At 43.5% G+C, this 22242-nt stretch overlaps 3 protein-coding genes across 3 annotated transcripts; all 3 read left to right on the plus strand.

The window, feature by feature from the left end:
- Nucleotides 1-221: 221 nt before the first annotated feature.
- Nucleotides 222-6718, plus strand: zw10 (zw10 kinetochore protein). The gene is made up of 16 exons (XM_084028530.1): nucleotides 222-418; nucleotides 1021-1155; nucleotides 1258-1359; nucleotides 1566-1643; nucleotides 1901-2060; nucleotides 2387-2539; nucleotides 2670-2867; nucleotides 2949-3085; nucleotides 3179-3361; nucleotides 4041-4264; nucleotides 4450-4521; nucleotides 4623-4792; nucleotides 4958-5088; nucleotides 5255-5386; nucleotides 5547-5749; nucleotides 6167-6718. Exons 1-16 carry the CDS (start codon nucleotides 314-316, stop codon nucleotides 6285-6287), a joined length of 2304 nt encoding a protein of 767 aa, XP_083884656.1. The 5' UTR covers nucleotides 222-313; the 3' UTR covers nucleotides 6288-6718.
- A 194-nt stretch (nucleotides 6719-6912) lies between these two features.
- Nucleotides 6913-11037, plus strand: LOC311025560 (G protein-activated inward rectifier potassium channel 3-like). Its single transcript, XM_084028531.1, has 4 exons — nucleotides 6913-7524; nucleotides 8621-8864; nucleotides 9433-10630; nucleotides 10785-11037. Exons 2-4 carry the CDS (start codon nucleotides 8664-8666, stop codon nucleotides 10979-10981), a joined length of 1596 nt encoding a protein of 531 aa, XP_083884657.1. The 5' UTR covers nucleotides 6913-7524; nucleotides 8621-8663; the 3' UTR covers nucleotides 10982-11037.
- Nucleotides 11038-11909: 872 nt separating this feature from the next.
- pom121 (POM121 transmembrane nucleoporin) lies at nucleotides 11910-21869 on the plus strand. The gene is made up of 13 exons (XM_084028629.1): nucleotides 11910-12490; nucleotides 13839-14048; nucleotides 14316-14465; nucleotides 14876-14956; nucleotides 15101-15272; nucleotides 15362-15450; nucleotides 15530-15609; nucleotides 15701-15822; nucleotides 15927-16026; nucleotides 16407-16670; nucleotides 16926-18830; nucleotides 19433-19537; nucleotides 20095-21869. The coding sequence occupies exons 1-13, from the start codon at nucleotides 11922-11924 to the stop codon at nucleotides 20193-20195; spliced, it is 3948 nt and encodes a 1315-aa protein (XP_083884755.1). The 5' UTR covers nucleotides 11910-11921; the 3' UTR covers nucleotides 20196-21869.
- Nucleotides 21870-22242: the final 373 nt, after the last annotated feature.

Consider the following 22242-nt stretch of genomic DNA (forward strand, 5'->3'; position numbering starts at 1 on the left):
GTCGTTGCCATAGAGATAATAGTAATTCTTCTTCGTTGGGTTTTAGGCGGTTCACAACCTCGCTTTGCACGAGCGTTTACCGCCATCTATTGGACCGGAGACGCTACAAGCGGTAGCTGTATATGAAATCGCCAGAAGGTGGCGATGTGGTCGCAATTTGTCATCAAATAAAAAACGAAGAATAAGACGGGGGATGAGGCTCCAGTCGCTGACATCTCGGAACCAATCACACCACCTGGCGGGTCCTCGGTTGTTGTTGTGCTGACCTGTCACACTTTTATAAAACATCATAACGTTACTGTGTGAACGCAGCATGTCGTCGTTTGTGACTGAAGTGCTCGCCAGCTCTGGCAAACTGGAGAAAGAGGACCTCTCCAGTAAAATAAGCAAAATGTCGCGCAAGGTGGAAGATACGAAGGTAATGCACTAGCTAGCATAGCATTAGCTACGCACAGCTAAGTAAAGTTTGAACCAGCGTTAGCAGTTAGCGCTAGCACATGAAAGGCGTGATACTTCTGTGGTCGTTAGCTAGATTTTTACGGTGTATGCTGAAGTAACACGCGCCTACAAATAAACCCACACCATTCGCTGAAACTATCCAGCCAGCTGAATATAGTGCATTTTCGTTTGAAAGACTGTTAGCATACGTGGTGCAGACTCAGTGGTGACATCTGACTACGTGGCTCTATCATCATATTCAGGAAAATTATGCGACATTATTTATATCCCCTCCTTTTAATAATCATTATGTAAAATAGTAACAATGTTGAGGTTTGGGCTGTTGGTTGATCAAACATTGTTAAGGGGACACTTGGCACTTAGCATCTGTCTAATTTAATACAGCCGAATGAAAGAAAAGAAAGCCTTTTTAAGTCAAATACATGAAAACCGTAAGTAAATAGTAGATAATGTGCTTAAAAATCAGTTGTGCTGAATTATGCTTTGTGCATGAATGTTGTGTATGGATGTTGTCACAACACTTTATCTCAACTCTATTTTCTTCACGTTTTTTTTAAATAGGAAGAAGTATGTGACATGATTAACAAGAGGTATAGTGACTTCCTCCCTAGTCTTCAAGGATCTGAGGAACTAATGGTTCAGGTTGCTGAGGTCTCCAAAGAAATGGATTTGCTCAAAAACTGCATTGAGACTGAGGTATGTCTGAAATTGTCTAAATTAAAGCTATGCTTAAGCCAAGTTACATTGAGGGGGTTTAACTAGTTTTTAACCATTGGGTGTTTGTGTATGTGGACACAGGTGCAGCAGAATATCCACGTGGCTGTGACCGAGTATGCAAAGCTGAAGCAGCAGCTGGAGAAAAACACTATCGTCATAAAAATGCTTGGACACCTAAAAGAGGTATATCATACATGGCAATTTGTTAGGTAAAATATAATGCAATATGTCAAATTAATGTAATCAAATGAATTATATCAAGGATGGCTTCAATAGCCAGATTATAGCTGTTACTAGAGTTACATTAGCAAAGAAGTAATGGTATTTGAGCATCTATAAATTGCATGTTTGAATGTTTCTTTGGCTGTCATATCTTCTGTGTGACTCAGTTTCACAGTGCAATGGATGGGTTCAACAAAGCTTTGGTGGACAAGGAGTATGTTGATGCAGCCAACCAGCTGAAAAGAGTAAGAGCTGCTTATGCTGGTCACTTCTGTACACAAGAAATCTATTGCATGAATGTGCATTCAGCGTTTTTCCCCACTAAAATGTTTTCCATATCTGTTATCTAAGGATAGAGGCTGTCCTGTACAGATTTTCAAGCCCTTTGAGGCACATTTTTGATTTGTGGTATTGAGCTACATAAATTAATTTCATTTGACAATAAACTGTTTTTAAGTGCATGTTGACATAGTGAGTGATACTGATTTAACTTTCTTTTCAGGCAAGGAACAGTGTGGATTCACTAAAGAGCTGGAAGACTTCCCAGCTGCCACTGCTCAGTGCTCTCAGCTCAGAGTTGACGGTGCAGAGGGAAAACTTAATTTATCACCTGGGAGATGAATGGAAGCGCCTCGTCGTCTGGAGGTTACCATCCTCAAAGGGTGAGACTTGTCTCAGAAAAACTTTTCAATCTGTCAGCTGGGTTACTAATACAACTATATGAAGTGTACTCTGTTCCGTACTTTGCTGAGTTTGAAGTTTTTGCGACAAAAGGTTATTTCATCAAACAAAAGAAGCCAAACTTTTCAAATACAACAGCGTTCAGTTATGTCTTAAAGGTGCAAGAGACTTACTACTGAGAATTGCTTTTCTTCTTAACAACATCTACTTGTAGATATACATGTGATACTGATTATTCTGGGGTTCGTGCAGACTGCAAACCATTTGACTCTAGTTTTAGTCTTGACTGTTGGATGTGTACCACCAGAGCCTGCAGGTCTGAAGTCCTTCCTCAAGGTAGAGCTGGACCTGAGCCATGCCTGCAGAAACGATGGTGAAGCAAAACCACCTGCCTTGCTGCGCAGTGTCCTGCAAGCTCTGGCAATCCAAGGAGACCTTCAGCACAAGATCAAACTCTTCAGTAAGAGCACCGTTAAATAAACAGTACTTGCATTATCAATTAGAACTCTTTTCATACCTTCTGGACCACATTTTCTTTTGAGAAATGTGGCCAACATTATGTCCTGAGGGGATCGGTTGTTGTCGTTCAGGTCAGGTGCTGTTGAAGACCATGTTGAAGCCATTGGTGATGTACCCGTCACTGTCGGTGAGGGTAGCAGAGCAGCAGGCTGAGGGAACCACCCTGGCCTTGCAGTGTTTGGAAGAGAGCCACAAAGAGAGATCCACTCCTTCACAAGTCTACAGCAAACTGCTCCTGGTGCTCAGGACACTGCACTCACACCTGTTAGGTACAGTATGGCTGGGCCCGAATAGAGATGATGATGTATCATATTCAATGTCACTGTGTTTATTTTTGTTTGTTTTTCCAGATGTCTCCATTGGTGATAAAAATCTCTCCGCTATCTTGGGGGAGCTGATTTGGGAGGAAATTTCCCAGTGCATCATCCATGAGTGTCTACTCTACTCCATCCCCACCAACAGCAACCAGCTGGAAGAATACAACACTGTATGGATTATATCGCAGTTTGTATCATATAACTATGGAACGCATGCAGAATTCCATTTTTTACCAAGTGTATTTTTGTCATATGCGTTCAAGGTGATCAAGGAAACGGAGGAGTTTGAGAAGTCTCTAAAGGAGATGCAGTATCTGCAGGGTGATGCCACAGACCTGCTCAAATATGCCAGGGATGTAAACTGTCACTTTGCCAGCAAGAAGTGCAAGGATGTCATTGTGGCGGCCCGCAAACTCATGACCTCCAAGATGCACAATACCGTCAAGGTACGTGTGAGCTCAGTATGTGGATGAATGAACTGGAGACTGGAGATTGATTCAGTTGCTAAAGCAGGAAATTGAAAATGTTTTTGTAGAAAAAAAAGCTACTATTAGTCAGAGGAGAAGATAGTCCTCAATGTTGAAGCCTTTTCTCTCATAAAAATGAAACAGAATATAGGCGTACTTCTGTTCAAGCAGAATTAAAATCCTAGATTTTTGCAGCTTCTTCTTTCTGTTCATCAGTCACATACTTGCTCTTCCCTTTGTCGGGTTTTTGAAATCTTTCACAATGATTTTTCTTCTTGGCAGTTAGCGTTTTTGGCTGCCTGCATTTTGACATTGGAAGATGCATTGTTACTCGTCAGGAATTTATTTTATTATATGTTAACGCCAAATTGTCGCAGGATTAACTTTTATTGCTAAAAGACACGATAAACAGACTTGCTGTTTATGCTTGCTCGTCTTGCAGCATTGTTGCTTCAAATAACCCATAATGCAACATGATTTAATTGGATGCTGGGACAATTAAATCTGTGACCGTTTTAGTGTGATACAGATGTTTATTAATATTTTTGGCTTCCTGTAGCCCTTTAAAATAAGGAGATCTTTACAGGGCAACAATGTCCAGGTGCTTTTTGTTTGTCTTATAGTCCGTTCCATTGTTTTTCCAATCTTTCTCTGTTAGATCACACCAGACTACAAGCTGCGTCTTCCCAAGCTGCCTGCTCCAGCCTCAGAGCTGAATTTGAAGATAAAGACCACAGAGGACGAGATGACAATGGAGAACCGAAAGCAGCTGTCTGCGTGGAGTCTGTGTCTGCCAGCCTGTCGCATCAGCGAGTCGGTGCAGCAGCTGATGGAGCTTGCACTCAACACCCTGTGTGAAGCCGTTGGAAGCTCCACACAGTGGTATGTTACAAAGACTTCCCTGACAGTATTTTCATATGCTGGAAGGCGTTGGCATCTTGTGGAGATCGTCTTTGGCTCACAGCACTGTTGCTGTAGTGGGGGACTTAAGGCAGTGACTCAAAAATCCGATCACCACCATCATACTAAATAAATGTAATTAATCTTCCTGTTGTTGCTCTTTTCAGTGCATTACAACTCTTCTTCACCGTCAGAAACATCTTCCAGCTGTTCTACGATGTCGTCCCGACATACCACAAGTAAGGATGTCTCCATCATCTCACATAGAGCACATCAGAACCAACACATTTTCCCTGAAGGTATGAATGATTTCTTCCCTTTTCTCTGCTACTCCATCCAGGGAGAACTTGCTTAAGTTCCCTCACCTGGCTGCCATCCAGCACAACAGCTGCATGTACCTGGCCCACCACCTGCTCACCCTGGGCCACCATTTCATAGCTCACCTGCCACTGCCTCTCAGCGACGGCGTCGCAACATTTGTTGACATGGTGCCCGGATTCAGGAAACTGGGTAAATCATTTTCAAATCTACATTCATGATCCACAGAAAACAATCAACATTTGTTTTGGTGACCACCACTGAGCCAATATTTCCACTTCAGCATTCGGAATATCAACATCCGATCTGCAGATTGCCATGAAATATGCTCAGCACCCCTTTGTCATTTCCCTCCAGGTGCCCAGTGCTTCTTGACACAGATGAATGTCCAGAGAGCTGAACTGTTGGAGAGACTTTCCACCGCTCACAATTTCTGCAACCTGGATGATGAAGATAATTACATTGCAGCCAGTAAAGCAGTGAGACAGGTAAGACAGGAAATAAAATCTAACTGCCATTCAGCTCTTCATTGTGAGGCTGCATTGCTCTCCAACGTTCAAGCTATATGTATGACTGTATGAGGAGTCTGGGTTTATATTTCAGTCATGCATTGCTCCGCACACAAACCGTGATCATCTGTTTGCTTGATTGAAGGTCATCCATCAGTTGAAGCAGTTGGGCACAGTGTGGCAGGATGTCCTGCCAGTGAGCATCTATTGCAAAGCCATGGGCAACCTCCTCAATACAGCCATCACAGAAGTCATCGCCAAAATCATGATGCTGGAGGTTTGTCCTTTAAAAAAAAAAAAAAAAAACTATTTTTCACTAAAACGGTATCACTAAATATTTCAAAATCATATACTGTCATGCATAAACGTATGGAATTCACAATATTACATTATTGATGCTTAATAAGGATTGAATTGATCATTTTCGACGTCTCCAGGATATTTCCTCTGAGGACGGGGAGCACCTCCACACTCTGTGCCAAACCCTCATCGAGGAAGGTCCGCTTGTCTTCATCCCTCTGGCCGAGGAAAACAAGAACAGGAAGTATCAGGAGGAAGTGCCTCTCTACGTGAGGAAGTGGAGTACCTTCAAGGAGCTGGTCATCGTGCTGCGGGCCAACCTGCAGGAGATAGTCGACAGGTAGGTTTTAAAAAAAGAAATGTATCAGAAGATTCTCTTCAGGCTTGTTCTGCTCGTTTCCTAAAATGTGCCTACAGATTCTGGACTTTTATCAACTAAAGTCAATAACTGATGTATCGGTATGTCAGGTGTTCTGTTTTATAGTTACATTACCCTTTATGTTTCCCACTAGCTTCAAACTTGCACACTTTAAATGTTGCAGTAAGCGTGAGACTGATTTTTATCAAATAGTGGCCATAATTGAAGCAGCTAAGGTGAAGACAACCGAACGTATAGTTCTTAGGTTGCAATACAACTCTTTGTCCTGACCTTTGTGTAAGTGCCTCTTAAGCGTTACACAAAGGGCTGTTGGTTTCCACACTTTCGTTTTCCTTTACTGTGTGTGAAATTGGCTGACTCTGTGATTCCTCTCCGCAGGTGGGCTGACGGTAAAGGTCCGCTGGCCTTGGAGTTCTCCAGTCTGGAGGTGAAGAATCTGATCCGAGCCTTGTTTCAGAATACAGAGAGGAGAGCTGTAGCTCTGACCAAAATCAAATAGATACTTCAAGCGAAAGAAAGATACTATAGCACTTTTTCCTCTTGAGGAAAATATAATTCACGCCTTTATTCATTTCGACTAACGTGTGTTGTTCCATCGTTGCCCAGTCTTATGGAGGTGCTGTGACTGGGGGTATAAGCTGGTTGTAATCAAACTGTAGGGTATGTCCTTCTCAACATTCAGACTGCAATTAGTCCTGCGGAGATTACCAGAAGGCTTCTTTACATCAGCAGCCTCGGTTATATAGCTTTGGGGGTTTACCACGACAAAGCCAACGGAGGTTGTGTAACCAGCGACCTGCCATCTGTTGACATGTGAGATCGTGTCCACTGTTAACTTTGCTGCACATGTTGATCAAACTTCACTTTGTCTCAGCTTTTCTGTACTAATGTCATTTCACCAGTTTAAGCCTCTAAAAACACGCATCTAAAATTTAGTTCTGACAAAATACCCTGGACCTTGTATCTCAAGGCATTAAACTGATGCCTATGTATTTATCACTTGGTCAAATAAACCAAAAATATTTTTCAAAAACCTTTCCAAACGGTTTGTTTTTTGATGAATGTGATGGTGAGCTTGGTGGTTTGCTTTCCTTGAGCTGAGAAGCACCTGATGCAGCTGCATACTGCTGGAAAATGTACGATATACTGCTGAAACTTTGTTCATCCAAACCCCTGATGAGTTGAGTTGACAGCCGCACTTCTTCTCTCCAGCATGTAGTGAGTGCAGGACCTTTTTATCATCCACTTTGTGAAAATCTGTCTTTTGCTTCACCACATTGTGTTAAAAAACAACACAGGACCATTGATGAGAACAAACGGCAGGGACTTTTGAAAACTAAAATAAATGCGAGCTGCTCCTCAGAGGATGAACCATCCCCACTTTGGACATTTGGTGAGAAAAGGAAACTTCAGTGCCTCCCAGGAGTAAACGTCTACAAGTTAATGATCGACCAGGGAGATTGATGATTGATTTTAATCAAATGTATAATTGCACGTAAGAATTAGTCATTTAATGGTCTCTGGAGCAGCAGCCACAACATGCAGTGTGTTGGGTTGGTCTTTGTCAGTATTTGTTCCATGAGTGACACCAGGGGAGGAGACCAACCTCTGGGCGACACACAGCAGCAACTCCTCTCTCACTCCACGCCTCCTCCTCCATCTGATCAAACCTGATGACTCCAAGGGAGTGTAGTTGTGGTAGCAGCTGTTTTCATCTTAATGTATGCTCTACAGAGGTATGTCATTATGTTTCTCTTTTTGTAATGATTGATTCAGCAGATAAAAAATATAAGACAATTTTGTATATTTTTTAAAAAATCCACTATTAACATCAAGTGAGAACTTTAAGATCAGCTGAACATGTAAAAATAGGTTGTTTGTATTCATGCAATGTTAAATGTATGATGAGCAAAGCTTCCAAGAATTCATAAATAATAATTACTTAAAGTACGTTGTTAAGACTATTATTCCTTCAAAGGGAAATAAGGGTAGATAGTTAGGAAATCACACAAATTTACATTTGAGAATTCAAAATGTTCATTTTGTACAGTTGACCTTTAACTCCTGCAGTTATTATAATACTTTTTATATTTGATAATATTAATGCAGATGTATAACTTTTAATTTAGCAGCTCGAGCCCCCTTGATTTAAGATGATTTTAGTTCCTTCCTGCTGTTGTTGGACATGATTGTGACAGAGAAGCCTGGTGTGAAACCCAGTGTTTGCTATCTTCTCTATGTAAGCTTTGATTCCAAAAGGTTAGGCTGGTATATAAATACAAAAACAATTCAGTATATTACATCACATTTTACATGCTAAGACTAGCACATGACTCATTTCTGTGTTCACCTGTGGGTTACAAATAATGGTTAAGGACCTCAGATGTTTCTGTATCGATGTTTTTTTGAGGGGTTTTTGCTGCACGACGTAGCTGTCTTCAGAAACACAAACAAGTGAATTTCATCACAGGGCACATCTGGACAATACTTTTTCTAAGCCTTCTTGCAAATGCAGTCTGTAATCTTTTCAAATCCATCGTGTTCCTTGTGTTTCTCCAATTCATTTTTAGGGATTAGTGATAATCCCTACATGTGTAATGTAGTGACTAAGATACTGATCGACCCACTTCCGACTGATGAAACCTCATATTGAGGTCACAAGAAAGCAAAGCAACATTTGCTTTTCTATATAACAAGGCTTGTATGTATATGTATATTTCTATACACATGTTTTTATATACATGCCGTTGTGTTCTTCATAGTTTTCACAAACCTCTTGGAGAACTATGGAAGCAGCACTAATAAGTAACTTTAATGTCTTTGCCCGAACAGACACGCAACCTGAAGAGAAATCAGCATCTTGAGGACCTCGGCAATGATCTCGTCTGTGATGTGCAGCAGAGAGACGATACAAAATTACACTCAACAGTGCAACAGTCACATCAGGAGCCCCGTCAGCATCGAGCCTCGCAGGAACTCCATTCCCCCAACGCAGACTCTCACTGCTAAACATCTGCTGGCGTACCTGCCCCGACCACAGTCGGAGTCGGTCCGTTACACTCCTTACACCAGCAAGGTACAGCTCACCATAAATATGATGTCCCACTCCATTAAAAAATGTGTTTTCTTTACTGTTATTTCACTTGGATGTTTGAGCTCCTGACAGATGTGCTGTTTTCACATCCACCTGCTGACGATGAACTGTTTCTTTGTGTTTAAATCTGGGTTCAACACATACATGTACAAGATTTTTAACTAGTTTTGGAACGACCAACTGTGGTATGCAGCTTTTAAAAGAGAGTGATACATTGAGGATTTTTCAGTAGGGGAGAAGGAGTTAGTGTAATTATTTTATTCATTTTCATTGATATCATATAAGACACAAAGTCGCCACCCTGACGGCAGATCATGGCCCCTGGGCCTCACAAACACCAGAACAATGGAACTTTTGGATTTATTAAGGATACACTCGTGGTGTCCTCCGGTTTCTGGCACAATGTGGCCTCTTCACCAGTATCTATACAGCCACATTTCTCTCCTGCATTTTGGAGGACACTTCAGAAATGGACTGCCTTCAATAGGACACAACTATCTACTATGGTTTTGTCATTTTTTATGAATATTATGCATCGTTTTCCTTTCAGGCTACAGCTAAATCCACCGTTGCTGCCATGTTGAACACAAAAAGAGCTTCTCTCGTCCACAACTTGAACTATTCTAAGTGGTCCTCGCTCCCACCGTCCCAGGAGGCCTCTCCCCTGCAGAGTCGCTGCAGTCAGTCCGCTCATGCTCTGACTTTAGCTGAGCACCCCCAACCCCACACTATCCAAGCAGCTCCTCTGGAGCCAGTAGAGGAGACGCCAAAGCCTCAGCGCTTGCATTGCAGCAGAGGTCTCAAGCGTTTCAGCTCCAGGTGGCAATCGAGAGGCTCCACTGGCAGCAGCAACATCCCCGTCTCTGCCATCGAGAAGCTGCACGGTACAAAGAGTCACAGGAAGCGCTGTAAGCTGCTGGGTGACGAGCACTCGTTACATGTCACCGCCAGCAATCAGCGGCAGCGCTACGTCACCAAGGACGGCAAGTGCCAGGTCAATCTGGGACATATTGCAGACAAGAGTCGCTTTATCTCAGATATTTTCACCACATTAGTGGACCTCAAGTTCAGCTGGTTTCTTCTCGTCTTCACTATGTGCTACATCCTCACGTGGGTGACCTTTGGTGGAATATACTTCTTCGGTGCCTGGATGCGTGACGACATTGCACACGTTCACGACCCTCAATGGAAGGCATGTTTCCAAAATGTAGACAGTTTCCTCTCAGGCCTGCTGCTGTCAATAGAGAGCCAGCGGACTATTGGGTACGGCTCCAGGATGGTGACAGCCAACTGCCTCGAGGGTACAGTGCTGCTGATGGTCCAGTCCATCCTTGGCTCCATTATTGATGCACTCATGGTGGGCTGCATGTTTGTTAAAATCTCCCGGCCGCAGCAGAGAGCCCAGACGCTGATCTTCAGCAAGTACTGCGTCATATGTGAACGTGACGAGAAGCTGTGCTTGCTCTTCCGCATTGGTGATCTGAGAGCGAGCCACATGGTGGATGCCAAAATCAGGGCCAAGCTGATCAAATCCAGGCAGACGAAAGAGGGCGAGTTCATCCCACTGGAGCAGTCAGAAATCAACCTGGGCTATGACACCGGTGGAGACAGGTTGCTCCTGGTGGAACCCCAGACCATCACCCACGTCATCAATGAGAGCAGCCCCTTCTGGGAGATGGGGTCCGAACGTTTGAAGAGGGAGACCTTCGAGATCATTGTCATCCTGGAGGGCATCGTGGAAGCATCGGGTTTGTAGAAGTTGTGTGTTGTCCTCCAACTAAGGTCATATCCAATATGGAAGTACAGAAACGAAGATAAAAATATGTACAGTATTTGCATAATAATGTACATAGGTCTTAAAGTGACATTTAGCTGACCCTCGGATGCTTTGTTGTGTTGCAGGTATGACATGCCAGGCGAGGACATCCTACACAGAGGACGAGGTCCTCTGGGGCCACCGTTTTGAGTCATGTATTTCCTTGGAGAAAGGGGCTTTTCGTGTGGACTGCAATGCATTTGATAAAACCTTTGAAGTCCAAATGTCCCTACTCAGCGCAAAAGACAGTGAAATAGGATGTGTTTTTGGAAACGTTGACTAAAAGAACAGTACTAGTTTCTGTACATTATTTTCATTTAGATAAATGTCCCCAGGCTGCTTGATTTATATGGCTCTGCCATGTGTATAGTTAGGTTTGCTCTGTATTTTTATTATGTTACATTATAAAATGTTTTATGTAGTGTTTAATTGAAAATAAACATTCTGTTGAACCCAATTGGCTGTGGCCATTTCTAACATTTGAAAAAATAATGTGGAAAAATCATCTTAACTCAAAGATCCACTTTCTTACAGGTATTTTCTAAACCTTTCAATGCCAGACAACTTGACCCCATGGCCTTATTTTAGTGAATGGTACTGTGGTTGTCATAGTAGTATCATCAGCAAAATGCACTTATATTATCAAAAGGTTAGGTACTCCCTCTAAAGCAAAATGGTCTCGGGATTTCGTTTTTTCATGTTTCATATTGAGTGATTATTACGAATGCATAAACATCCAAGCAGTATTTAATGAAGGCCGTCAGATGAATGTAGAGGAGTAGAAGTTTAAAGTAGCATAAAATGAAAATGTTGTACTACTATTCTAAAATGAAAAGAATGTACTTAAGTATGTAAACACACAGACCAGACCAGAACAAATACCCCAAAACACCTTATCCAAATTCTCGATGGTGGAGCATCCACACTCATCCAACATATTGCAATAGGTCCAGAAGTTTAGCCTATTTTGATGTTTTATTATGTTATTTATTTTAATCATTTGTATTTTAAGCGATTTAAACCTTGCTTTTATTGTGTGACAATTCTCATGCCAAGCTGCCCATGAACTACTGGATTTGCTTTTAAGAAATTTGCTAGTGAGTAAATTTTCTTTGGTGTTATACACCTCCAGTCCGGTAGGTGTGTAGTTGTTGCACTAAACCGGCGAACGCCCTCAAAAACAAAGAAGAAGAAGCAGCGCCAGAAGAGTAGCATGATGGGATATGCGAGTCCTCCGGCGGCGCGCTGCCGCCATGTCACCTAGAGAGAAACGCTTGATTCTTGTTGCTCTAGGCGTAGTTACTCTCGCTCTTTATTATAATCCTACTTTTCTTTGCGCTTCTTTAATTACTGCAGTGTGTTGTATTGTGTGTTACTATCACAGCAGAAAGCCGCTTCCCGCCAGGTTAGGCCTCAATCCGCGAGCTGGGGTGAACGTCCCAGCCGTGCTCCGGCGCTGGTTGTGGGGTTGGGGGGTGACCGGCGTGTCGGCGACCGCACGGGGGAGAACGAAGAGCGGTAGAAACAAAACCGACCCCCGGGAGGCAGCGGGAAACTTCAGAGAAAGGGTCGTTGAAACCGGGATTTATCGGAGGGAAACCTTGTCAAGTGACTCATTTCTTTTCAGCCCTCGGGATTTCCTCATGGGGAGTTACATCGGGAAACCCGAAAGTCCAACGGCCGACTCCGTGAGGCCGAGACCGTTGAGGAACCCCCGAGAGCAGCTTCGGGAAAGACTGACCAGACCCAACCATGCTGTGTATACCCCAAACAGGAGGCTGTCATTTGCTGGGTAAGTTCACAACCAAACCATGCTACCTCAGTCCGTGAGGAGGAGGAGGCATCCAGAATATAAAAGTTCAATTTATTGGCGGGTTTCAGCGTTAACTATTAACTCTTAACGTTATGTCTTTGTAAGGTTTTCATCATTCAAATTAGCAAAATATATCAAGTAGTTGCCTCTTAATGGATATTCAACAGAGTATTTTGAATAAAATGCTATTGTGCTATTGTGAACCATTCTAATGAATGGAAATGTGTTTTTAGGTTGATATGAAAGACATAAGAATGGGTGGGAAATAACGCTGGTTCATTGACAATATGAAATATATATATTATATTCGTGTATGAATACAAATATTAGAAACTAGAAGCTAAAAATCAGAAAATAGACGTAATAAATCCATCATCACTACTAATACATCAAATATATAATTTTCTGTTACACAGACAAAGTCCATGAGCAGCCAACAGATCATTGGGATGTGCATTTTGCTCTTGTTGCTTCATGGTATAATAACCCTGTGAGGCTACTGTTGGTGGAGTAAAATGCTTTGTTACAAACCTGCACAACCAACACTGAGTTTACACACATTGTCAGACTGCCCCGACGTTGACCTCAGCAGTCTGGTCTTATAGCCTTACCTTCTAAAGCCATAAAGAAATTTAAGTTGTTATCCAGCAGCAGATTGTGGCTTTTTTTATTACGTCAAAAATGTGTACTCTAAGTCACAAAATCTCACAAAGTCTAGCCAGGGCATAACCAGCATTTGAATCCAAATCAGCTATGCTGGCCTGACATGGATAGCGTGATGGAGAACAAGAGCAGAGGGCAACAGTGCAATGATTGAAAATATTGAATTTAAATGTTCTTTTCAGCCCAGTCAAACCTTGTATTATTCCTAAAATAGACAGTAAATACATGTGATCCCAAAAACATTTTTGAACATGCAAGCAACTGAGATCTAATTTTGAATGTCTATATATAGATATGTACTAGGGATCCCCCCTCATTTGTCAGATTTATTTTCTTTATTCATTTTTAAAATGCATCTATTAAATTATTATATTTTACATTACTATTGGCGGTGCATGTATATGTCTGTATGCACTGTGTAATATAACTAAAAGACAGGGAATACAGATACAAAAAAGATGCGTCCAGCTGCTGAATAATGGGTAAAGAAAATCACATTTGGACTTTTCCCCTAAGGGTAGGTCTGGAGATGGCTTTGTGACCAAATCATAGAGTTATATTTGGATAGCTCAAGTCACAAAACAGTCTCTGTATAACGTATAAAATGTTGGATGTAGGTCGCATGTATCTGCTCTTTCATTATATTGGTTTTTCCCCCCTTCAGGGAGCCGCTGGGCACGGTGGGAAGATTCACAATCACTCCCCAGCGTCACTATCCCCTGCAGCAGCCTGGAGCCTCATCAGTTGGAGTCCTACCTCCTGTCAACTGGGATGGCTTCAGGAAGAAAAACATCCTGAGCCCCCGTAACTCCTCGGCAGTCCTGAGCCCGGTCACTGTGAAGATCGCCCGGCCTGACCACCACAGCTCCCCCAGGTCTCTAAATTCATGCCAACACTTAGTGTGTTGATACATCGTATCAGTGTTTGTATGTTTTGTCCATTATTTAGAAATGTGTACCATTTTCAAAGTGTGCTTCCATCTCCAGTTTAATACAACCCTTGTGATTGTTGATGCCGTAGTGGTGGTGTTTAATTGGACTTGTTATATTGATAGGTGTTTTTATTATTTTGTGCTGCTGTGGCTCATCTGTTTGAATGTTAACACTGACCTGAGCTATTTTATCACCTGTTTTGTTTTTAGTTTGGAACATCTGAGTTGTGTAGGGCTCCCAAGGGCCCCTGTGGACCCCTGCTCCAGAGAAAGTGTCCTCAAGGTGTTGAAGGAAAGCCGCAAGAGAGAAGTGGAGGACGAGGACAGAAGCTTTACCACTGAGCAGAAAAGCAAAAGAAGGTACGGAGCTGAAATGAAATGCTGATGCTAGCGAACTGATTACCTTCTTACAGAATAAGTTACATGAGTCTGCTTAGCAAGCCAAGTGTCTCTATCTAATGACCCTCCCCTTGACCTGGGATGACAACCAAATACACATTGTATCTTAAATATGTAGTGAAACATGGTATAATGTCTCAAATGGATACTGACGATCAGTTACGGTGCACATGGCCAATATTACAGCAACTCCACATAAAGCAAACAAAGGAAGCATCAGAAATGTTTTGGGAATATATATAGATGTATCCATCAAAACAACGTAGCTGGTGTTTTTATATGATGTCACTTTAACTTATAATCGCATACCAATTTCATAACTATTTTCCGTGTGTGTTATGCTTGTTTATAATCCATTTTAATTTCCCAAGGCGTAATGACAGCGATGGAAGTGCTCACTCTGCTTTTGAGCCTCTTCTGCCCAATGGGACACCATCACAGCTGGTCCCTAAGTGAGTTTAACTTTTCTGAAGTGACGGCAAATCTTGTCATCTTTGAGTTTTACAGAATGATTATTTGTCACTCTGAAGCACTATTTGAAGTATAGTTGGGCTGTCTAAATGTAGGTGGAAATGCTTTTCATTTCCTTCCTCCAGGCCAGGAAATCTGAAAAGGGGGATGGCCTCTCTGGCAGAGGATTCCATCATGAAGAGGTCTCGTACCTCCTCCATCAGCTCTGGCAGTGGGGTCCATGCCCCTAGAGGAACACCAAGCACCAGGAGAAACCCTATCCAAAGCTCCTACAGCTCTTCACTAGGCCTCAGCCAGGTAACACTTACCCGCTGCACTAAAGTTGACTTGGCCCTGCATAGATGAAGTAGAGTTGTTGAGCTTTATATCCATGTTTACCATCACAGTGGAAGAAGCGGTCAGCACCCAGCCCCCCTCTGTCCAGCCCTGGATCATCTCGCTCACAGACACCAGATGGAGCCCCCAAAAGACCCAGGTATGTCTCTGCCTGTTTCCTGCTAGTCATCTACATTTAATATACTATTACATATTGTAACATGTGGTTTCATTGACAGAGAGGATGACGGGTTGTCTCCCAGCTCAGCATCATCAGTGAGGTCAGACCAGACAGCCTCGGACAAGGCCCCTGTTACTTGTAAGTCCCATGTATAGAAGTAGACACTGTGTTGTGTCTTTGAGTTGGATTTATTTTCATTGTCTTTTTTTTTTTTATGATGATTTTTCAGCCAAACTAACGCCAGTCCCCAAGGTCCCAGTCACTACCTCAACAGACTCTACTGGTAGTGGTGGGAAGAGAAAACGTAAGATCCAGCTGGTGTCCAGCCAACGAGATGATCAAATCTCTCTGGTGAGGAGTGCTACATTGTCAGACTTCCTGCTCCCTTGTGTATATAGTCGTGTTACAGTGACCTAGATTTCTCATCTTAACTCCTGGTGCTCACTGATTTGCAGCCCCCACCTCCAGAGCTGGGCTACACTATCACTGTGAAAGACCTAGACGAAGAGAAAAAGGCTGCACTCAGCAAGATCCAAAAGGTCCTGGAGACGCCTGGTGAGTGGAAGCAGCCACAGGAATACACCATTTAACAGTTCTTCTTTGACTTCTACACCGTTTGAGTAATGCTGCACTATTACCTTCCATTCACACATACAGACTCAAAACAGTGGGATAGTAACACGCTGCCATTCATTGTTCAAGTTTGAAATTGCCTTTTGCTGCCAACTGCAACTCAAGGCTTAAAAATGGAATTTCTTGCATTTGCAGCTGTGTGATAGATGAATTCTTCCAAATAGTAAAGCAGCTTTTAATATCTGCTTCTTTTGTGAAAGGGATTTCTCCTTTTGCTGGTGTGTCAGGACCATGTGACCTGACTAGAGTTGTGTGGCTGAATGCCACCAGCCTGAACTCCCTGTTGATTTGTCCTTGTTCAGTTCCAGAGCCAGAGAAAGCAGTCTCTCCCCCAGCGACCACTGCCACCCCACCTGCCTTCTCTACCAGCACCACCACCCTGAGCAGCCTTCTGGCAGCTCCTCTGCCCACAGTGTCCAGCCCTGCCATCCCAGTCATCAACCTGGACCCCAGCCCAGGTAGCAGTGTCGGCATGGCACCTGCATCCTCCAACCCACTACTGGATGCTCTGAAAATGAAGATCAGCATTCCAGCTAGCTCCACTTCTGCTGCCAACACAACCACAGGTACGATCACTGAACAGAAGATCTTTCAGAGGTCATCTTTACTTCTGAACTTCCAATGAAAGATCTTCAGTTTTTCAGACACGGCAGTATAAAAAAAACCTAAATTAAATCATTATAAACTTGAGTCTATGGAGAACTACAAGAGTATGTTTAAAAATCCCACACACCAAATACTTGTTTTCATTTGTCATCCCATGACATGTATTGATCATCCACATATCGTTTGATTCTGACATGTTTGTTTTGTGCTTATAGTGTCTGCATCAACCACACCCATACAACCGAGTGGCTTAACCATGAAGGTGTCAACGCCAGTAGTTACCCCACAGCTCCCTCCTGCCTCCCAGGCTCAGCCCTCCTCTGTTGGTGTGGAGCAGCCCTCCGCCTTTACTCAGGTGCTGGGCCAGGTCACCAGGGCTTCCAGCAGCACTCCGCCTGTTACAGGAACAGGCCTCTTTGGATCGGCGAGTCAGATTAGCACCCCCACGGCTTCTTCAGCCTCTAACTCGATGACGGCTACTGCGACTATTCCAGCCAGCAGCTCAGCCCCAATCAGTAATACCAACCCTCTGCTGGCTTCAGGGTTCAAACCCATTTTTTCCCTCACCACCACCACCCCGGCACCTCCATCAGCCACGGAGAGCAAACCCCCTGTCCAAAACTTCAAGCCCATCTTTGGAGCTGCCGCTGCAGGTGGTGGCTTTGGGCAGCCTCCACCCTACACAACCACAAACTCGGCTTCTACAGTTGCTTCAAGCAGTACACCCTCAATGTTTGGATCTACAAGCAGCACAATAGTTACCCCGTCTGTTTTCCCTGGGGCTACCAATACCCCCACCTGCACAGCCTCCACCGGCTCCATCATGACAACACAGCCTGCAGCTCAGCCAGCTGGGAAATCCCTCTTTGGAAATTGGTCGACACCATCCACAACAAGTACCAGCTCAGCCTCACTGCAGGCCCCTAATACAGGGAGCTCATTTCAGTTTGGAACTGCTACCGCCACTACTGCAGCTGCAACTGCCCCCGCAGCTGCTGCTGCTGCTGCTGCTGCTGCTGCTGCTGCCGCTGCTGCTGCTACCACAACCTCCAGCAACGGCGCCTTCTCATTTGGTGCTTCACAGCCAGACACTCAAGCAGCCAATCAGAAGGTGTTTGCCTTCAGCCAGGGGGCACCCAGTCTGAACACAACCACTGCTTCATTTGGAGGTTTTGCCATGCCCAACGCAGCCTCCACCACCGCTGCTGCTGCCACCACCACCCAGTCCACCTTCGCCTTTGGAAAGTCATCATTTCAAGCACCGGCAGCGCAGACGACCTTTGGCTCTTCAGGGGCACCTGCAGTGCAGACAGCCTTTGGCTCCACAACGACACCTGCCGTGCAGACAACCTTTGGCTCTTCAGGGGCACCAGCAACGCAGTCAGCATTTGGCTCCTCGCCGGCAGTGCAGTCAACGTTTGGCTCCTCACCGGCAGTGCAGTCAACCTTTGGCTCCTCAGCTGCACCGGCAACGCAGTCAACCTTTGGCTCCTCAGCTGCACCGGCAACGCAGTCAACATTTGGCTCCTCTGCAGCACCGGCAACGCAGTCAACATTTGGCTCCTCTGCAGCACTGGCAACGCAGTCAACATTTGGCTCCTCTGCGGCACCGGCAACGCAGTCAACCTTTGGCTCCTCTGTGGCACCGGCAACGCAATCGACCTTTGGCTCCTCAACAGCAGCCCCAAAACCATTCACCTTTGGAGTCGGTGGGGGAGCCTCAGCCACACCTGCCTCTAACTCTGCCCCTCCCCCTTTCCCTTTTGGGTCAGCTGCTGTCACCACAGCAACCACCTTTGGGACCCCAGCTAAACCAGCATTTGGCACCAGCTCCACTGGTTTTGCTTTCGGTGGAACCACTGCTCCCTCAGCTGCACCACCGGCTGCACCAGGCTTTGGTGCAGCAACCCAGACTCAGAGCTCCTCCTCATCCACCTTCACATTTGGCAGTGCTGCTCCTCAGCAGGCTCCCACAGGCCCTGCTCAGTCAGCACCAAGTGGATTTAACTTTGGTGCTAGTATGCCGTGCCCCCAGTTTGGAACACCAGTCTCCAATAATCCTGCACCGCAGATGGGAAGCTTCAACTTTGGGGCTGCTGCTACTGACAAACCAGCTTTTGGTAAGTTTTTCTTTTTTGTTCGTCGCTTGCCCGTTAAACTGACCTATGGTGAGATTTATGAAAGAGTCAGAAACATAATTTTGGCTTTAAAAATGTGTCAAACTTGATATGAGAGAGACAAAGCTCTCCATTTACACAAAACCTGTAAGTTCTGATCAATTGCTTTGATTTCCAGACACAGTATTTGGTCATTTAGATTTTAGATTTCTAATTTAGATTTTTGGCTTCATTATTTGATTAAAAATATTTCCTGTAGTCAATAAATGGAAACGTAGGCACCGTTATCAGGCTCTTACTCCAGTACGCTGTGTGTCAAACCATTCACTCACATTTTTAGTACATTTGATTACAATATGAATCACTGGCAGTTGATGGAGGGAACAAGAAAAGCAGAGAACGGTAAGTGAGAGTATGCAGCTTTTAGATACCCATCGTTATTGACGAGGTTGTATTGGCACAGGTTTTCTAGCTCATGATTCAGTGTTGGTGGCTTGTTGTGTGTAGTACATTACCAACCCCTTGGTCACACTGATATTTTGTTGTTTCTTCAAGTACTATTTGTGTATTTCATAGGGTTTCTTTGTGTGCTTCTTTCTCTGCAGGGACGTCTACCCCATCTTTCGGCCAGAGTGCTGCTGTTGCTGCAGGTCCAATTCCCTTTGGAAGCCCTGGAACTCCAGGCCAAGGCTTCAACGCTGTTCCTTTTGGTAAGTTAATAATGCTTTTTATGGTCAAAGTGGTGATTCTTGAGCCAAAACAACCAGCCAACCGGCAATATATTCATCCAATCGCCCAACCCTAGTAGTGCACTGTCCCACTGTGCTTCGGTGCTGAACACCAAAGAAGTTGGCTAGAGTGCTCCCCAAACAGACAAGACTCTGGCAGAGCTAACTGTTTTGGTGGTTTTAGGAGCCACAGCTGGCCAAAGTTTATGACTGTATAGTCCATATAACTAAATGGAAAATGGCCTCATTTATATAGCGTTTTTGTCCATCACCCATTCATACACACATTCACACACTGACGGCGGAGTCACCCACGCAGGGCGACAGCCAGCTCGTCAGGAGCAATTAGGGTGAGGTGTCTTGCTCAGGGACACCAGGCACTCAGCTAGGAGGAGCCGGGGATCGAACCGGCAATCTTGTGGTTGCCAGCCAACCCGCTCTACCTCCTGAGCTAAACCCTAACTACAATTAGTTGCATGTTCAAATATTAGAAGAAAATGTTGCTTGTCACAAACGATATGTCCTGTGTGTTTCATCAGGGTCTCCAGCGACTCCCTCCTTCTCTATCGGAGCCGGATCAAAGCCATCTGGAGCTCGCCTGAGGCTGCAGGCACGGAGGCAACACAACAGGAAGAAGTAACCTGCTACCATGCGTCAAGCTTTGCTTTCAGAGGACTTCAGCCGTTGCTGCTGTTGCTGCTATGGCTAATCTGGCTAACATTGCTCTCTTCTAAGCCCACCATCCCCAACAACCAGGCTGCCACCATGCCCTCTGCCTGCTACCCCTCCTCCAATGGGTTGTGCTGGCCCGAAACATTGTGTTTGCAGGGGAGAAAGAGCACACTGGCTTGCTGAGTTAATGCTGCCTGGATGACTACATGAACCAGTGAGGGAATGTAGCAGTGAGGAGACAGAATCCATAACAATGTACTATACTTGAAGAGAGAACGGACATTTTCTGATTCTGAACAAAAGCATATCCAAAGTTCTTTTTTTTTTTCCTTTACAGTATGTGGATACTCCCATTAGTTCGTCTTAAGGAGAAAGTTGAGTCAGGCAAAGACAAGGAGCTCATGGCTCAAACATTTATTTTTTTACGTGAAGCGCTCACTGGTTTGTATCTTACAGAATATTTGAGTACATTATCTGAATGGTTCTGAATAGCGTGAAATGCACAGTTGATTCAGATAAGGTAAACACTGCAGTGTAAATGTAAAGTTATGAGACGTTTGCGTTTTTAAATTATTTTTTTAATTGGCTCTCTGACCCTGTAAATGAATGATGTGTTTCTGCACTTAAAGGGCGACTTAGTAAATGTCTTAATGTAGTTAGTGCAGACCCTTGTGTTCTTTTTTCATACTCTGTCATTGCAATCATTCCCACAGTCCTCTCGTGGACAGCCTTTTTGTTTGATAGTGATAGCCAACACTGATGTCAGCAGATCAGTATATGATTAGGATGATTACTCTTAACTTTTGTGCTGACAAAACCAAAGCCAATTCTTCAACTTCATGCCTGTGAAAAGAATCTGTGATCTTTATCTCTTTAAATTCTGAGATGCGTTTGTTTGTGCCAGACTACCTCTCTTTACTCCAGGCACTGAATCTGTGTTACGTCACTGAAAAACAAATCTGACCGGATCGACTAAATCCATTTTGATTTTACCTTTTAACTACTGTTAATATAGATGAACCTTTGATAAATAAAGTGAGTTTTTAAACATCTGCAAAGGAACACGTTATCCCCACTTCTGGAATATCAGTTACAATAGACTACACCATATTAATGTAGCTTCAGATTTATTAAAAATAGAATTAGCTAGAATTGGAAACCCATATCTGCTTGGTAATTACAGAAATTCTCACTATGATGCAGGGATTTTGTAGTCAAATGTCATACTTGCAACACGAGATGAAGAATTTTACATCACCATAAACCCATTAATGTTGGCATTCAAACGTATTTTTTCAAGTGATCGCTCTCTCACCTGTTGTGAAAAGTGAGCAATATCTGATGCAGTTTTTTGATGGTTAATTTTGAATTAATAAAAACGGAGTTTTTGGATGTGGATGTTCCAACAAGAACACAAACTAAATCTTCAAGGTCCCATTCTTCTACTCATCTTCTCCTTTTCTCTGGTGTATAGTCTGTTTAGTTCCTCTGTGTCTCCATACTTAAATTACCATTATACACATTAGTTTGTAGTTAGTATGCAAGGGATCTACATACTTTTAAGTATGGTTTTATACCATCAGGAAAGGGTGCAATATGTCTGCCATGAAACTCAAACTATGACTTTAAAATGCCATTGTTAAACTTAAAGAAAGATAAACATTTCTCCAGAAATCCAACTATTATGTTTTGTTTTTTGAGCAGCTTATTGCATTGTCTGGGCAACGGGGACCTTTTAACTACACACAGAAATATCTGTTTATTTTAGTACTCCGCACACATGAACCGTTTGAATATTATTAAGTTAGTCACTTTTCCATTGTCAATAGATTACATGCTTGGAATTGCTATGTACTCTGGATTTGGGACCGAACATGTATCATTTTTGTTTTGTTTTATCTTTTATTATCTTTTTACAAATGTATACCGTGTATCATTTCTAACACACTTTGACATTAATGGTATTTTTGGGAAACAAACAAGATAACTGCTTGTGTTAACAGGTCTAGCAAGTG

This window comes from Eutrigla gurnardus (assembly GCF_963514095.1).
Source record: "Eutrigla gurnardus genome assembly, chromosome: 15".
Classification (NCBI taxonomy): Eukaryota; Metazoa; Chordata; class Actinopteri; order Perciformes; family Triglidae; genus Eutrigla; species Eutrigla gurnardus.

Excerpts from the sequence above, each read along its gene's own strand:
- zw10 (XM_084028530.1), top strand. The coding sequence starts at position 314 with ATGTCGTCGTTTGTGACTGAAGTGCTCGCCAGCTCTGGCAAACTGGAG. Across the intron at positions 4,265-4,449 it reads GTTGGAAGCTCCACACAGTG|TGCATTACAACTCTTCTTCA; the intron begins GTATGTTACAAA and ends TGCTCTTTTCAG. Across the intron at positions 4,793-4,957 it reads GCCCGGATTCAGGAAACTGG|GTGCCCAGTGCTTCTTGACA; the intron begins GTAAATCATTTT and ends ATTTCCCTCCAG.
- LOC311025560 (XM_084028531.1), top strand. The coding sequence starts at position 8,664 with ATGATCTCGTCTGTGATGTGCAGCAGAGAGACGATACAAAATTACACT. Across the intron at positions 8,865-9,432 it reads ACACTCCTTACACCAGCAAG|GCTACAGCTAAATCCACCGT; the intron begins GTACAGCTCACC and ends TTTTCCTTTCAG. Across the intron at positions 10,631-10,784 it reads GGGCATCGTGGAAGCATCGG|GTATGACATGCCAGGCGAGG; the intron begins GTTTGTAGAAGT and ends GTTGTGTTGCAG.
- pom121 (XM_084028629.1), top strand. The coding sequence starts at position 11,922 with ATGCGAGTCCTCCGGCGGCGCGCTGCCGCCATGTCACCTAGAGAGAAA. Across the intron at positions 12,491-13,838 it reads AGGAGGCTGTCATTTGCTGG|GGAGCCGCTGGGCACGGTGG; the intron begins GTAAGTTCACAA and ends TCCCCCCTTCAG. Across the intron at positions 14,957-15,100 it reads CCATCACAGCTGGTCCCTAA|GCCAGGAAATCTGAAAAGGG; the intron begins GTGAGTTTAACT and ends TCCTTCCTCCAG.